General features: G+C 40.5%; 2 protein-coding genes across 3 annotated transcripts; both read left to right on the forward strand.

Moving 5' to 3' along the window:
- The first annotated feature begins 2,296 nt into the window (after positions 1–2,296).
- On the forward strand, positions 2,297–10,121 carry LOC118121678 (arrestin-C). Its single transcript, XM_035177723.2, has 17 exons — positions 2,297–2,392; positions 4,430–4,464; positions 5,647–5,677; positions 5,818–5,878; positions 6,059–6,103; positions 6,229–6,419; positions 6,788–6,847; positions 6,959–7,035; positions 7,181–7,316; positions 7,883–7,967; positions 8,058–8,130; positions 8,234–8,371; positions 8,650–8,733; positions 8,821–8,844; positions 8,942–8,991; positions 9,212–9,242; positions 9,600–10,121. The coding sequence occupies exons 2-16, from the start codon at positions 4,457–4,459 to the stop codon at positions 9,217–9,219; spliced, it is 1,071 nt and encodes a 356-aa protein (XP_035033614.1). The 5' UTR covers positions 2,297–2,392; positions 4,430–4,456; the 3' UTR covers positions 9,220–9,242; positions 9,600–10,121.
- A 1,780-nt stretch (positions 10,122–11,901) lies between these two features.
- znrd2 (zinc ribbon domain containing 2) lies at positions 11,902–14,324 on the forward strand. 2 transcript variants are annotated; one of them, XM_035179131.2, is made up of 4 exons: positions 11,902–12,004; positions 12,420–12,571; positions 12,659–12,743; positions 12,869–14,324. In XM_035179131.2, exons 1-4 carry the CDS (start codon positions 11,989–11,991, stop codon positions 13,303–13,305), a joined length of 690 nt encoding a protein of 229 aa, XP_035035022.1. In that variant the 5' UTR covers positions 11,902–11,988; the 3' UTR covers positions 13,306–14,324. The 2 variants fall into 2 exon arrangements, with proteins under 2 accessions (XP_035035022.1, XP_035035021.1); XM_035179130.2 differs by having other exon boundaries at positions 11,987–12,106.
- The last annotated feature ends 2,502 nt before the right edge of the window (positions 14,325–16,826 follow it).

Raw genomic sequence — 16,826 nt, forward strand, 5'->3', positions numbered from 1 at the left:
CTTCACCTTGAGAAGGGGGCAGATTAAAGGGATGGTTCACCGAAAAAATGAAAATTCACTCATTCTCTACTCACCACTATGCTGATGGAGGGGTGGGTGAAGTGTCACTTTTGGAGTTTCAGGGATAAACTTTGTTGCAGTCAAATGCAATACAATTGAAGTAACTGTGGATAGATTCTTTAAAAAAAACAACAGATAAAAACGACTCGAATTGGCTTCACCCTTATAAGCAGGACGTCTCTCAGTGTTTTTGTCAGCCTCAGTTTCAGTGAAATCAAATGAATAATACCATTGCATATTTTATATTGAGATTGTTATTTAGATTTGATTCTGTATGTTTGTATCAAATACTTTGATTGAGATGAACACCCCACTAAGACTTTCGGATAAAGCTTGATCAGACCAGTGTTCACAGTCTTTTCCTCTCTCCCTCCCTTATTATTCATGCACAAATAAACATGACCTTTTCTCACTCGCCAAGAGCCGGAGAAGACGCACAACTTCTTGGAAACAAACTGTGCTGCAGACAAAACAGTGATTAGAATGGAGGCAACATCAGGTGTTTCCACAAAACAGGAACTGACTTTTAATGTTTTATTTTAACTTCCCCGGAACACAAATAGACGTGATTAGACGTTTCTTCCCCTTATGGAATCAGTTGTTACACAATGCTTCATGCACAGCTTCTATATTTTGATTTGAGTTAACTAATACCTCAGTTAAGCCGAGGTCATTACAACTCAGTGATCTTTGCCATGTGCAGCATCCCTGCGTCCAAGAGGTCCATCTGCTGACCTTGATTCCAGCTGGGGCCTTTAGTCACATCACGTTAACTGTTGAATTAAATTAAATTAAATTAATAATAATATTAAATCTAGTTGCCCTCAGTGGTCACTTCCTGTATAGTATTAAATAATTCAGTTTAAGCCACATTTACCTGGTCCTTTTACCATCACTGTACCAAATATGGATCCAGTCTCTGTAACCAACACCACCTCTGATATAAAAATAATCAACTTTCTGCAAAAGAGATCTTAAAGGTCAAAGGGCGTTCTGCCTAATCTCCAGCATGCTACTGAAAAACAGTTGGATAAGTCAGCTTACTTTGACGTTGCCGGCGGTGCTCCCATCATCCGCACCGTAAGAAGACGGGGAATCCTAATCTGCCCAGATCAGACAAGCTGAGAAGGTCCAACATTGCATCACGAAGAGCTGAGAAGATGCAGCTGTTGATTTACACTCCATCACCCAATAATAATAATAATAATAATGGCTTTTGTGGATCATTTATACAATAGCAAAGAATTCTCTCATTTGCTGGCAGGGGAAATGTGATTTATGTATTGATGAATGATCAATAATAATAATAACAACAACAACAACAACAACAACAACAATAATAATAATAATAATAATAACAACAGACTATTTACATAACTTTTTAAAAAGTTACAAGTTACAATGTGCTTAATAAAAAATGGGATTTCGAAGAACAGTTATTTACACAAGAGAAATAAAACGATCATAAAACAGAAGGGGGATACAAGTAAGTAACACAAAGTAAGACTAAACACATGTGTCAAACATTAATAAAAGCTTTCTGATAAAATATATGTTTTAAGAAGAGGAAATAAAGATGTTGCCTGTCTCATCTTAACCGCTCCACAGTTTGGGCCCTGTTACCCCTCAGCCCCCGGCCGCCATCAGAGCTCTATCCAAAGCCTATTGAACACCCGGCACATATGGAGGCTTAATAAGTCCTTAATATAGTTTGTAGTGAGGCTATTTATTGTTTTAAAAATGATGCAAAGAATTTGGCAAGGATGTGTTAACACCGGGGCACCAGTGTTCCTCACCAGTTGGAGTCAGGGAAGTGAGAATAAGAGATTGTTCTCAATTAAGTACGAGCTCACAGATAGATCAGGCTAATAATAACAATTCCAAAGGCTAATATTAAACAACACAATAACCCCTGTGTCACGACACGTCCAAACAAAATCACAACAATCCCTCTCGAAGAAATGATGTTAACATACAAAGACCCAGATATATTTTCCACTCAGACTAGTTACTTAAAGGTAACTTCTTTGGATTGTTTGGCTTGAGGAGATGCGGATGGGGATTATCAGCCTTCTACTACAGCGGCCACATGTCACCATGCGGTTGTATAGTCTGTCTCTGTGATTTAGCTGGCTGGTATTTTTAAACCCTTTGTAGTCCAAAAAGGACACCAGCTGATTCCTTAACTAGATTATGAGGCAGTAACAACCGGGTTAAATCCGAATGATGCACAATGAGTGAGGCTGCACGTATAAAAAGGGAGATCAACTGTTGCGGAGAGCACTCTCAACTCACCCTGCACTCCACCAAGATCCCAGACCACTGAGGAGAGGTAAGGATGGATGGATGGATGGATGGATGGATGGATGGATGGATGGATAGATGGATAGATGGATAAACGGATAGATGGAAAGATGGATAGATGGATGGATAGATGGATAGATGGATAGATGGATAGATGGATAGATGGATGGATGAGTAGACGGATAGATGGATAGACGGATAGACGGATAGATGGATAGATGGAAAGATGGATAGATGGACGGTGCCAAAACAGAGGAAAGCTGCTGCCTAACTTTTCACTTGGCGTCTGAAATGCATGATTTGACTTTTTCATCAGATTACGCAGATTAGGAAAAACTATAGGATGATATTCATTAGATTAGATTAAAGATGATGATGGGTCAGATTCATAGATTTTAATAACTGAGCTGAAATCACTGAGTTATTTTACACCTTCACCTTAAATGGGTATGTCGGCAGTCACCCTAATTATATATTTTGTATTTATTTAGAGTCTTTCAAAGGGCTTCTACAGTCACATTCTGCTCCAGATAAATGTATCGGAGAAAGAAATGAGATGCACATTATGGGTAAATCGTTATACCAGCCAGGCAACAAGAGTTAATAGGCCTTTGATGTTCGACCGTAGATTAAAGCCGCATTAAATATTCATGGCGGTTTGACAGTTAAATGTTTTTGCTGCTCTGATCAAGTGAAACCCTGAGTCAGAAGTCTAAGTGCAGACAGAGAATAGATCAGTAAGATACACAAACCAACACTTATAGGTGGTTTGTTTGAAGATACACTGGTTTAAGGAGAGAATCGAAATTACGTTTCTAAAGTTCCAACAGCCATTTTTGTTGCTGCTAAACCTATGATATAAATGTTAAAATTTATTTGATATTTTTTATATTTTTCATTTAGTTTTTTAATATTCAGCCATGATATTAAAACAGGATATAGGTTTAATCATTCAGATTCAGATTTAGCTTTATTTGTCAGGTGCAGTACACAAAATACAAAATGCCGTACTGCACAGATTAGAATGCCGTCACATTTAAAAACAACAGAAGACATGATGTATTCTCTGACTTAACCAAACTCTGAAGCCATGGAAAACAACCGAAGCTACAAAATGCCCACGTTGCTGTTTGAACTGCAGGTTCCTGCTTCTCCAAACAAGTCACCTTTCTCCTCCACATGCAGTTACACACCACACTAGTCTCTGTGCATAACACCGGAACTTTTAAGTTTAAAAACAGGAGAATGCAGTAGAAAAAACAAAGGAAAATGCTGGATATATCTCTTTATTTACCCTCTTAATCTTTTTCCAGCATATAGAAAATCGAGTGACTCTTTCATTAAGTAATCACCAATAAGTGATCAACATCAGTGTTGAACCTGGGTGTGTTACGCCTCAAGTTGAGGCTGAAGACTGTTAGTGTGTGTAAATCAAATAAAAAAAGTTTTTAATTGATGTATGAAGTTATCCAGGTAAATATTGTGCAGATTCACACATAAATGAGACCAAACGGTCGCTGGACAGTCGATGTTGTAAATAAAGAAGCACATTAACACGATCAATGGCACGTCAGTTAATTTTTTAATCTGTAATGAACAACTGAAGAATCAAATGCTTGCAGCTCTTTAAACCTTCCAGGTATAATCCACATTACACAGTCACTGTATTGTGGGGCTGCTGTCAGGACTTAATGTCTCCTATCTATTTAACTGTCCTTGAATAGTCCACTCAGGCACCAGCTTTGGCAGCGCTGAGGAAAACACTCTGTGACATAATCATGAGTGCCATGTAAATCTAGCCCAAGAGTTTGGAGTGAGGCCCGGTCTGTTGAAAGGTGGGGGGGGGGCAGGTAGCAAACACAGGGTAACGGATAACGGCTTTGGCTAAGGAGCCTTTACACTGATGTTGTAATCTTATCCCAACGGATTAACCTACCATACCCTCCTAAACAAAACATCGCTCCGGCTGCCAGCGAGCTGACAGCTAGTGAGGGATCAATGACTTAATCACAACGTTTGATTGATGCTGACCGAAAGTTCATCACCTGTTTTTCTCATCCCACAGCAAAACACTTCCAGAGATCCTCCAGAGATGGCGAAGTAAGTGTTGAAATCCTCTTCTTGGATTGTTTCTGTCCCAAAAGCAGTTTTCCAGGAGTAGTGCCTCAACCGTCACCTGAAAAACTCAAGTTTGAGAAAAGTTGAGGCGATGTCGGCCCGTTTTTGTTGTTATTGTGCCGCCATTGTCATAGCAACTTCCCTCATATAGCATCCAAGTGTACGCTGACTGGGAGATTGCTCTGTTGTGATGAAAAAGAGTTGAAACACTGACACGAAAACCTGATCTACACCTTGTAGTTGAGTGTCACAGATTTCGATTTCGGGGTCAGCCAACTCCACTGAAAGTGACAAGCAGTTATAAAGTGTTTATTTCAGGTTTTGTAAAGGCTTAGTCAACCGATTTGTCCCGATAAATGTGGTCTCAGACAGTAGAACAGGTAATGAGCTATTTAGGAACCCTGTTACTCCATTTGTGGCTGTGTCACCTGGGGCAGCCTCTCAATCCGGGCATGATGAGCTAAAGCTGCTCCACACTTAGGTTTTCCTAACTGGATAAAAGGGAATAAGGGATTAGAGGCCCTTCTGTTGCTCACCAACCTTCTTTGCCTTCAGGAGAACAAATCATTATTTCATCTGGTTAATCCAGGCAGTGATTCACTCACAGGCCATCTACTGCCTTTGCTTTAGTTAAACAAGAAGTTGTGCAACTAAATTCAACTTCTTATTCATAAATATTACAGCGATCACTCCTGATAGCTAAAGTATAGACATAATCATCATCATCATCATCACACATTGAAAGATACATATCATAAACAGATCAACTAGCAGAGTAAAGCCAGTGGAGAGAAACTGTGTATTTATATTTTAGTCTTTTCAAGTCTCATCTCCTCTTTGAGACAATCAAGCTGCACCAAATTGCACACACTCATATATATCAGTCGTTTAAATATGTCAGATGTTTTTGTGATGTGAATCATTCTGTGGGATATAAGTGAAAATTTCACAATGTTGAACAAAGTGATAAAATAATTCCTGGATCGGCCCATTCGTCCGGATCTGTGCCTTAATCTAACTAAGATTCATGGAGTTTGGTAGTTTTTGTGTAATCTTGCTGAAAGTACAAACGAATGGACAGGGGTGAAAACATATGAGATAATATGTAATCCTAAATGTTGATAGATTATCACAAATACTATTATCGTGTTTCTTTCCTTGCAGAGTTTTCAAGAAGACGAGTGGAAACGGAGGAGTAAGTCTACATTTCATTATTTGTACTGAATTTTTCCCTTGTTTTCATTCTGTGTTTGATTTGCCATAACTGGAAAATGAGTGAAAACATCATCAGGGTTCAGACTCAGTGAGCCGGTTTTCCTTCCTCCTGTCTCACAGCTGACCCTCTACCTGGGGAAGAGAGACTATGTGGACCATTTTGACAAAGTGGACATAGTTGGTACGTTCCTTCTACAATGTGTGTGTGTGTGTGTGTGTGTGTGTGTGTGTGTGTGTGTGTGTGTGTGTGTGTGTGTGTGTGTGTGTGTGTGTGTGTGTGTGTGTGTGTGTGTGTGTGCGTGTGTGCAGCAGCTTGAGGGTGATACATTTCACTTCATCTGTTATATTATTACCCAAACAGATGGTGTTGTGAAGCTGAACCCAGCAGATTTTAAAGATAGAAAAGGTAACATCAGCAAAGATTTAACTTTTAACGCCTTAAAAAAAACTACAAATATCTTCCCAAGTCAACTCGATTGGCGATGCAGTATAAAATAATAAGAGATTAAATCTATAAACATGTGTTGACAGTGTACGTGCAGCTGGCGTGTGCCTTCCGTTATGGCAGCGACGATCTGGATGTGCTGGGCCTGTGCTTCAGGAAAGACATCTGGATCCAGCACGTCCAGATCCACCCGGAGAACCACAAGCCCACTCTGAGCGCCATGCACGAGACGCTGCTGAAGAAGGCCGGGGACGACGCGGCCCCCTTCTCGTTTGAGGTACGTCTCAGGCTACAAAGAGTCCACAGCCTGTCCGATCACCTCTTTTCATGGCCACAACACTATCAACTGTTAAAGAGCTTAAAATAATAATTCAAACTTGAGGTTGTGACAATGCCACCATGGCATATTTCTTGAACCACTTGTTTAAATATAGGTATATTGTTAATTAATAATGAATTGATTAAATTAGAGAGAGATCATATATTCTACATAATCCTATAAAATTCACATGATAACATGAATTCAAGGGTCTAAAAATTGTAAAAAAAAAAGGTTGATAAACTAATCTGATCTCGTATATCTTTATTTCCATTCAAATATAATAACTCTCATGTTGAGTAATAAATGTTCATCTTTCTCTCCAGATTCCCAACAACCTGCCGTGCTCAGTCTCTCTGCAGCCCGGACCTGATGACAAGGGGAAGGTATATTTCTCGTTGATTTTTGACCACCATTCCCCTTTACAATAAAATAATTAGCATCCCATAATGTTAGTGCATAGGCAGGTTTATTAACGGATAAGTTTTGCTCTCCAGGCTTGTGGCGTCGACTTTGAGGTGAAAACTTACCTCGCCAAGGACAGGACCAACCCTGACGAGAAGATTGAAAAGAAGTGAGTGCACTGTCGTTCCCTGTCATTTTCACGATGTCTTTGTGTTCATTCATCTTTTCAGCGTCAGTGTTATTTTTCAGAAAAACTAACATGATCTCTACTCTATCCTCTCTTCCCCCCCTCTGTGCCCCACTTTTTCTGACAGGGACACTGCTCGCCTCATCATTCGTAAAGTCCAGTTTGCTCCCTCTCAGGTGGGCGACGGGCCCAAAGCCGAGATCTGCAAAAGCTTCATGATGTCCGACAAGCCTGTTTATCTAGAGATTTCCTTGGAGAAAGATGTACAGTAGCAAAACTTCACGTTGAAAAAAAAACTGAACACTTCTAAATAGGGGTTGCACACCTTTGTATTTTTTAAAGTCACCAGCTATGTGATGAACACCAAGTCAATGTCAACTAATTGCTGATGAGGTCATTAACAAATCCACAGGAGGAGCGAATGCTTTTCAACAATTGACAATTATATAAGTAGTAACAACAAAAATCAGGCAATAAATACCCTTTTTTAAATATTGTAATAGCTATTGATTGTCAATGTAGCCCTGTCATTCGCTGAGATACCTTGAAAATAGGTGTTTTGACCATATTTTTGTTGACCTTGACCTTTGACATTTGACAGATAAGCTCCAAAAAGTCAATCCTCTGGAGATTCCCTCCCAAGTAATATTCCCACCAAGTTTGATGAAAATCCATCCAGGAATTGTGGAATTATTTTGTACACACCCACATACAGACACACATACATGTAGCTTGGCTGTGCAGCCCCTAGAATAGACAGGGAGCAGGTTATGCTAACCTTATCGCCCTTCTCCATTATTAACGGGTTGTCGTCTTGTTTTGACCACAGCTCTACTTCCACGGCGAAGCGATCCCAATCAAAATCAAAATCAACAACGAGAGCAACAAAACGGTCAAGAATATCAAAATTATTGGTGGGTACCTGTTTGTAGAAATAACATGGCTGATACCAAGAGAAACAAAGCTAATATTTTGTCTCACTCTGTCCTCCTGTCTTCGTCCAGTGGACCAAACCACAGACATCGTCCTCTACTCAGCAGACAAATACACCAAGGCTGTTCTCACCAACGATTTTGGGTGCGTGGACAGAACTGAATTCACAGCATGCATCAAACAGCTCGTATCACAGGGGCACTGAGAGGAGAAGTGTTCATGTGTGGGTTTGCTTATGTTTCTTCAGAGAGACCGTGGAGCCCAGCAGCACCTACGAGAACACGCTGACCATCACCCCCCTGCTGACTGAGAACAAGGAGAAACGAGGTCTGGCGCTGGACGGACGACTGAAGGACGAGGACACTAACTTGGCCTCCTCCACCATGTAGGTGCACAAACACAGCAGGGACGACTGGAGCAGGATTTATGTGTAACTCGCTCAATTAATGCTGGACAGTGTGGGAATTCATGGACGTTGACCAAAGCAATTATCTCCTCTGTGACCAACAACTGTACACACACGATCTCACTTTTCAGTTTTAGATTTAGAATCTTTTTTTATAGCATGTTGCTCAGTGTCCGTGATGTTTTGTCGTCTTTGGTACACGCAACTATATTAAACCTTGTAATCCCTCAAATCCTTTTAATTGGTCTTTACCACAGGCTGACAAAGACTGTCGAAAAAGATGTGCTGGGAATCCTGGTTTCCTACAAGATCAAAGTTAACCTCATGGTGGCTGGAGGAGGGTACGTTTAACACATGGAAACTCAATCATTGATTTAATGGTGTGAAATTAACCTAAACAAACTTTTGTCCCTCTTGTCTTCGTGTAGCCTGCTGGGTGGCCTCACTTCCAGGTGGGTACTCTCCATTAACAATTATGTCACAGCCATTTGACACTGATTTTACCAAGGAACTCAGTGATTCTGATTGGTTGATTTGTTTCTCCCGCAGTGATGTCACAGCAGAGCTGCCACTGCTGCTCATGCACCCTATGCCTGAAGGTATTTTTAATATAAATAACTGGACAGTGTATTACTGCCTCCAGTGTGTCTCACAGTTTCTAAAGATTTCGCTTTCTCATCCCTCACATCACATCACTTTCTCTGTTAACACGATCACCTACAAATCACATTTATGAGATTCATTGTAGATGTTACTCAGTTAAAAAAAACAATATTCAGCTTTTTTTTTTATTAATTCTTTATTTTCTTCCTTCTACAGAGTCTTGAAAGAAAACTCCCCCATAGTCAAGGTGAGAGTAAAGCCCTTTCTGATGTTTTATTCAAAATGTATCAGTAGTAAAAAGTAACTTACTCAAGATAAATACTGTAGTATGATTTTGAGGTACTTTTACTTGACTTGAGTATTTCTAGTTCATGCCTTAACTATCAGGGCTTTAAGAAAAGAATACAAGTTTATACTATTTAAAGAGGTTTTTCATTTTATAGAAGGCAATGGTAAATAAAGTTCAGGGATCATTCATGTAACAATTTAATATGTTATAGTGTGTTTTAGTGTGTTTGTAACATAGCATCAATTTGGAAATTTCAGATAATTGTTGATTTTCAACATGTGCAGAAAACCTCTCTGTGTGTTTACTTCTTTTCAGAGTTTCCCCGGAGGTTGAGAAGGAAGCCACATACAGACAGGAAGACAACTAGGGCAAGCAACAAGACAGAAAGAAGCCGAGGACTCTGACATAAACAACCAAATAACAGAAACCAAGAAACTGAAGACAATGACCTTAAGGATACTCGTACAGATGTGACATCTGCCTCCTCACAGATTGTTTTTGATGTTTAATTGAAGTAATTTAGCTGTATAGAAAGTACTTGGATATCAAATTAGTATCCCACACTTTGTGACCAAAGAATGTGTTTCTGTGTATAGAAACACACACCTACATGTTCAGAATAAATGTCCTTTTTGCCTCACTGTAGAATATGAGTGAAGGAAGGTGGGAAATCAGATTGAAGCCAATAATAAACATCAGTGTGCTTTGGATTAAAGTGGTAAACACCTCTCTTGTTTTGAATGTTACTTTCACTTTCTGTGAAATGTACCAGTTTCTGTTTTTTGACTGGCTAAGTCAAATGACCCAAAATACAATAAAGTTATTTTAAAAACAGAATGTTTTGGTGCAAGTTTTTTTTTTCTGTCACGTGAATATGTTGCTGGTGACATGTGACAGGGGCCCTAAAAACCCTGGAAAGTATTTTTTATGTTTTCATCCCTTAGGCCTAATATTTGTGATTTATTCCTAAAAGGCTACTTCCTCACTTGTTCTAATGGAAAATGTACTCATCCTGTTTGGAAAAACAAGTTTGAACCATTGAGAGAAAGTTATTATGGATTTACAGTATACTATACTATTACTCGCCTTTTTTCCCTGTGAGATAAAGAGAAAGCAATATGAGGTTTATACAAACCAGCGTGGTTAACCCCTTCATATGTTTTAAATTCTATATCTACTGTAGACCAGTCGGATACATAAAGGTTTTTGAAATGTGTCAGCAATGGTTGCAGAACAGCTTCAAACACTGTATATAGATAATGTTGCAGTTTATACATTTAAATATAAAGATCCAAATACAAGAAGAACATGACTTTCATTGACCATCGCAGCTTTAAAAAATAAAACATCTTGTTGTTTTTACAGTAACAGGTAAAGAAGTAAAAAGGTCTTTTGGGGTTCACCACAGTCGTTCCCATCCCAGACCGGACAGAACATCATGAATTAAACATGTGACCCATTATTCATTCTGCAAAATATGAGCATATATATTATTTATGTGGATTGCTGCTCATGATGTAATTAAATTGCAGTTATATTAGAAAGAAGCAAAGGAGAGAGTGGAGCAAGAAGGTGCCATGGAAATGTTATTTAGCAAAGGAGAAACAAAAGGTGTAGCATTTGAGACTGGTAACATGACTGGGCGACATTTTATGTAACTCAGAAAGAGGAGTGATCAGTAGGAAGAAAAAAGAGGAACACTGGGGAACATGGGGCAGAAATAAACAGCACTACCTATCTAATAGATAAACAGAGCACGAGCATTGACAAAGTGAGGAGTCAGTACTTTAGGCTGTGTATTATTTTTATGTGAGGGATTGTTAGAGTCCAGTATAGAATAAATCTTCAGCTACGCTTTAATAAACCATCTGAGATAATTAGGATTAATCAACACATGTATTATTCAGAGTTCATTTACTTATTTATGCTAATTTATGACTGTACAACTCCTCTCAGATATGGCGAAATGAGAGTGATTAACGCATCTATCTATCTATCTATCTATCTATCTATCTATCTATCTATCTACCTACCTACCTACCTACCTATCTATCTATCTGCCTGCCTGCCTGTCACCACCTACCTACCTACCTACCTACCTACCTACTCTATCTATCTATCTATCTATCTACCTACTTATCTATATATCTACCCACCTACCTACCATCTATCTATCTATCTATCTATCTATCTATCCATCCATCTATCTACCTATCTATCTACCTACCTACCTACCTACCTACCTACCTACCTACATCTATCTATTCATCTATCTATCTATTCATCCATCTATCTATCTATCTATCTATCTATCTACCTACCTACCTACCATCTATCTATCTATCTATCTATCTATCTATCTATCTATCTATCTATCTACCTACCTACCTACCTACCTACCTATCTATCTACTATCTATCTATCTATCTATCTATCTATCTATCTATCTATCTATCTACCTACCTACCTCCTACCTATCTATCTATTCATCTATCTATCTATCTATCTATCTATCTATCTATCTATCTATCTACCTACCTACTACTATCTAGTCCAGTCCAGTCCAGTCCACACTGCAGGAGCTGTTCTGTGCTCAGCCAGCAGGGGGCCCCAACGACTCCGCTGAAAAGTCTCTCTCCGACCAGCAACGAAGACGACACAGCAGACGTCATCGCGCACAACGTGTAGCAGCAGCCGAAGCAACATGGCTCTGAATGGAGGTTTGTGAGCTAATAACTGAGCGAACTTTGACATTTCCGTCCTTCACTTGTCGTGCAGATAAAGACACAACATGGCGCACGCACAGGGATCGATTCCTGAGTGTACTTCTGATTTTTACTATGATTTATCGTCGGTATAATCTACATGAAGTTAGCTAGACGTTAGCCCGGCTGCTTTGCTAGCTATCTTTAGCGCACTGCGGCTACGCTGCGTATGACAACTACTTTTAAACCTGTGAATCTTTTAATAATGATGTACTTTTATAAAATGTGCGGGTTAAAATGGACAAAGTGGCAACAGGGATGTAGACGCACATGTACGAGTGATGCTAACAGCTAATCACGAGTCATAAACATGCAGTGTCTGTAAATGTAGGTCAGTTAAATGAAATCATCAGTTTGTTATTGCTTCCAGATGACAAGGACTTCGACTGGGAGCCTCCGACCGAGGCCGAGCTGAAGGTGATCCACGCTCGCAGGGAGCGACAAGACAAGATCAGCAAGCTGATGGGAGACTACCTGCTCAAAGGATACAGGATGCTGGGAGAGTGCTGTGAAGTGTGTGGGGTGAGTGGAGCGAACCTGCATGTAGGTTTAATCTACGATAATGACAAGACAAGTGAAGTGGGATAACATTTGATTTGTGTTGTGCAGACAATTCTTCTCCAGGACAAACAGCAGAAATACTACTGTGTTTCATGTCAGGAGCTGGACTCTGATGTTGACAAGGACAACCCCGGTATACACACGTGCACATTAAATGCCAGAACCAGCTGTCACTCCTCCATCATTGCCCCTCCTACCCGTCGCTTCTTGTAAACTGCATTTGTGCTTGTCTTCCTCTCTTCCTCCCCCATTCCTCAGCTCTAAATGCACAAGCAGCGTTGTCCCAGGTGAGAGAACGGCAGCTCGCAGCCCAGCCCCCTGCACTGCCCGAGGCCCCTGAGCTCAACGGTGTCCCCAACAACAGCCTGGCCAGTGGGTTGGTTCCTCAGCCCAGACCAGAGCACTGCGAGGGGGCTGCCGCAGGAGGAAGAGCCTCCCTGCTTCCACCTGCTGTGCCTCCTCCGTCAGCTCCTGCCGCCCCCGTAGCCCTGGCACCACCTCGTCCCCCGGTTTGTCCACCGGTCGCTGCCATTCGACCTGTGTTGCAAGAAGCTGAGGAAGCGGTTCTTACCAAACTTCGCTGGGCCACCACCCAGCTACAGAGCTCAGCCTCTCTAGAGGCAAGTATCCAGCTCTGCAGCCTCATCTCCAGCTGTGCCAACTCACTGCGCAGTCTCAAGGAACTTGACCAGTAACCATCTTTGACTGGTTGAAGCTGTGGAGTAATGGGAACGCTGTTTTAATTGCCCTCTTGTCTTGGAATACTGATTCTGGTTTGCTGCTTTGCAGAATCACCCTTTGACTGAATCCTTGCATACAGCTGAATTCAAAATTAGTCTGCAAAATGCATTCGAAATGGGATTAAAGTGTCAAAAGTGCACAGGTCACTCTTGAGTTAATGTACCACTGGCAGAAATACCATATTACATGGTTTCATAATATGTTCATTTTTATTGTTTTTGTCAACTTGTAAATTAAGATTTAATTGTAAACAATAGAACATACGTCAAAACATATTGTTAGTATTCATTTTAACCCATCTGATCATGAAAAATCGAAATAAGGCTTAAATATCTGTATATTTTCAGAACAAATCAATGTTAAGATATATCCACAGTGGTTCGGCTCTCATAGATTCAAAATGGCCACATTTAGCAGACAGACATTTTTCTTCTCGATTGATCGTTTTCTAGTTCCACAAAAAAAGATGTAGGTTTGCAAATCACATTTTGAACAAAAGCTAAAATCCCTGTGTATACATGCTTTTGTAATTGTGTGTACACACAAGAGTCTCTGTGGTACAAGAACATAGGTTAAAATGTATGGCCTGTTGGTACCAGTCCTCTAATCCGACCCTGCTTTTCCTCACAGACACGAGACAACATTTTTTATTTACTGCTCAGTCTGATGCTCAGATAGATTTCTCATGTCCTCTGGGGTAAAAAAACTTGTCACTGTGTGCTGGCACTTTTTAGGTTTTTATTGTAAATATCTTTGATGCATGATGGTCAGTTTGTTCGGTGATGCTCAGATGAGACGGGCAACATTTAGGAGTCGGACTCATTGTTCCTCATTCATTAAAATACATGTGGAGTAAATGAGGTGTGCACTGTTCATCAGTAGACAGCACTTCATATTCGAAGAAGCAAGTTTCAGTGTTGTTCGAGCCTGACTGTTTTCTAATTACGTACCTGAATAAAGCTTTGCCAGTTCAGGAGGCGCGCAGTATGTTTATTTCCACAAGAGGGTGCCATGCAGAGAGCATTGCCCTAAATGCATGAGTTAAAAAAAGTACTTTATTATTAAAAAACAATTATAAACTGCATTTCTGTTTTATAATATGCGAATTGAAGTTCATATAAAGCTTTGTTTGTGCATACAAGTTGCTCTGGTCTTATTGAGGTTACAAGTTAAAAAGTATTAATTGTTTATGCCAAATAGGTAAGTTAACCCTCCACTTCTAGTCCCCCTGTTAATGGGCTTGGGTTTTCTGTGACTGTTTAACAGCCTGAGTTTTTCTCTCTGCTGTACAAACTTAGCTCATAAGATATTCAGTGGAATCAGTCAAACTGCTGTCAGTCTCCTGCTGGGTGGGGTCGAGGGCTCTCCCACACAAAGGAGAGGAAACCTGCATTAACCTGGAATCCTGCTCCCACTGTGGCTCCATCACATCCAGAGCACAGGAGGGATTTGACTGGCTTTTCCCTCAGATAAGCACCCCGGTGTTCTGCTGCAGGGAGGGAGGAGAATAGCACCTATGGGTGATGGTGAGGCAGAATAACGTTTAAATTAGGCTTAAAACACGGTGTAAATGATGCCGTTTTGAGTTGAATTTTAATGTCGGGGCTTGTGGACACTTGGATGACACCACACGAGCAGTATAGAGGCATTTTACGTGTTTTTTTTTCTGTTTTATTACGTCTGAAGAAGAAGTCACCATTGACTTCAATTGTTTTGGATTTGGCTGCTATGCTGTTTACCCCTGAAACTCCTGAAGTGTTTTGTGGACTCAAACACTTCTCCCACCCCTCCATCAGCATAGTGGTTAGTAGATAATGAGTGAATTTTAATTTTTTCGGTCAACTAACCCTTTAAAATAAATCTTTCTTAACATGCACAGTGTGTGTTCCTGCATTGGAATAAAAGGCAACCAGGGGATGATGTTACAAAAACCTACCAGCAGGGGGCGCACTGTGTCTGTGTTCACTCCTTCAGGCCTCCTCCTCCAGAGGTCATGTTGAAAGCAACAGCTTGGAGAAAACCATTAGGTGTGAAGGGAGCAGGAATGGAGGGCGGGGGGGGGCGTTGAGAAGAAAATCTCATGCTGTTCTCTATTTATAACCATCATGTGTCGCAGATAAACTTAGAACTGTCTCTTAGACCGGCTGGCAGTCAACTGTTGATCTCCATCTCACCCATTACAACGCATGATTTGATTATCAACAAGGAAATGCAAATGTGGTTTTTACCAGCCTGCCACTTCTCTCTCACCTGTGTTTACTTTCACATCTCTCTGTCTCTGCCTCTTGTTGTTTTATGGAGTTTGTGCATTTGTCACTGAGCCGGGTTAATGTTGTTAATGTCTTACCCCAAAGATACAGTAAGTGTAAGTGTACTGCAGTGGGTGATTAACTCTGGAGATTTTTGGACATTTTCATCATATATTGATATTTATGTGTGCGTGCTATAGGGTGTGGACTCCAAAAATACACCAGATCTGTGTATGTAAATTTGGTTTCATAAGGGAACTACTGTTCTTTCTATTGACATTAACTGGATGTGAGAGCTTCCTCTCAAATTCAAATTATGTTGACATTAGTTTTTAACGATTCAAAACTTAATTGTACAATAATGAAAATAAATTTGATCTTTTACTGGTGTATGGCACGCAAACATAATGCAGCACACTACATAAGTCACAATACCTTACTAAAATTTCCCGAAAATAAGAAAATGTTCAAGCACATATCCATCAAGGCAAAAAACCACACAAACAGGACACTGCTGTTACCTTTATGTTTAGTATCTATGGGTCGGTGTTGAATTAAAAGCTTGTGGTCAGCTCTGTTCACAGGGCAGACAGGAAGCTGCAGATATGTCGGGATAAAGTGGAGGGTCTCATATGTTGCTCTGTGTGTGTGTGTGTGTGTTTTGGGAGGGAGCGTGTGATGCACGTCTGAACACTGGACCCACAGTGTAATATTAGACCAACTCTGAGTCATGAGAGAGTTGTTCTGCCTTCCCCGCACACTCCTCCAGCTGCCTCTGTCCGTCCATCCATCCCCGTTAGCCCACCTAAAAATACCCTGCTGCTCTCACCGAGGAAAATCCCTGGCTTCAACACACAAACACACCTGTCTCTCTGTAGCTGTGAGGACACTCATTCACATAATGCCCCATAATCCCTAGCCCCTTACCCTAACCTTAACCATCAGAACTAAATGCCTAACCTTAACCTAATTCTAACCCAACCCCTTTGAGGACGTGCCTAAATGTCCTAACAGCATCAAAATATCCTCACAACTATGGTAGGGAACCAAAATTGGCTCTCTTAACTCTAGAAAGACACACACACACACACACTGAGTCAGTTGGCCTCCTCTCCCTGGAAACTATTCCTCTGTAATTAACTGGATGAAGCACGTCTCTGGAAAGCTCTGGATGACGCAGCTGGAACTTTGGGAAGTGACTTGAGCTGAAAAACTATTTTTCACAA

Source organism: Hippoglossus stenolepis, chromosome 15 (genome assembly GCF_022539355.2).
Source record: "Hippoglossus stenolepis isolate QCI-W04-F060 chromosome 15, HSTE1.2, whole genome shotgun sequence".
Taxonomy (NCBI): domain Eukaryota; kingdom Metazoa; phylum Chordata; class Actinopteri; order Pleuronectiformes; family Pleuronectidae; genus Hippoglossus; species Hippoglossus stenolepis.

Coding starts and splice junctions, on each gene's coding strand:
- LOC118121678 (XM_035177723.2), top strand. Junction 8,131..8,233: donor GTTCTCACCAACGATTTTGG/GTGCGTGGACAG, acceptor ATGTTTCTTCAG/AGAGACCGTGGAGCCCAGCA. Junction 8,372..8,649: donor AACTTGGCCTCCTCCACCAT/GTAGGTGCACAA, acceptor TCTTTACCACAG/GCTGACAAAGACTGTCGAAA.
- znrd2 (XM_035179130.2), top strand. CDS start 12,076: ATGGCGCACGCACAGGGATCGATTCCTGAGT. Junction 12,107..12,419: donor ACAGGGATCGATTCCTGAGT/GTACTTCTGATT, acceptor TATTGCTTCCAG/ATGACAAGGACTTCGACTGG. Junction 12,572..12,658: donor AGTGCTGTGAAGTGTGTGGG/GTGAGTGGAGCG, acceptor TGTGTTGTGCAG/ACAATTCTTCTCCAGGACAA.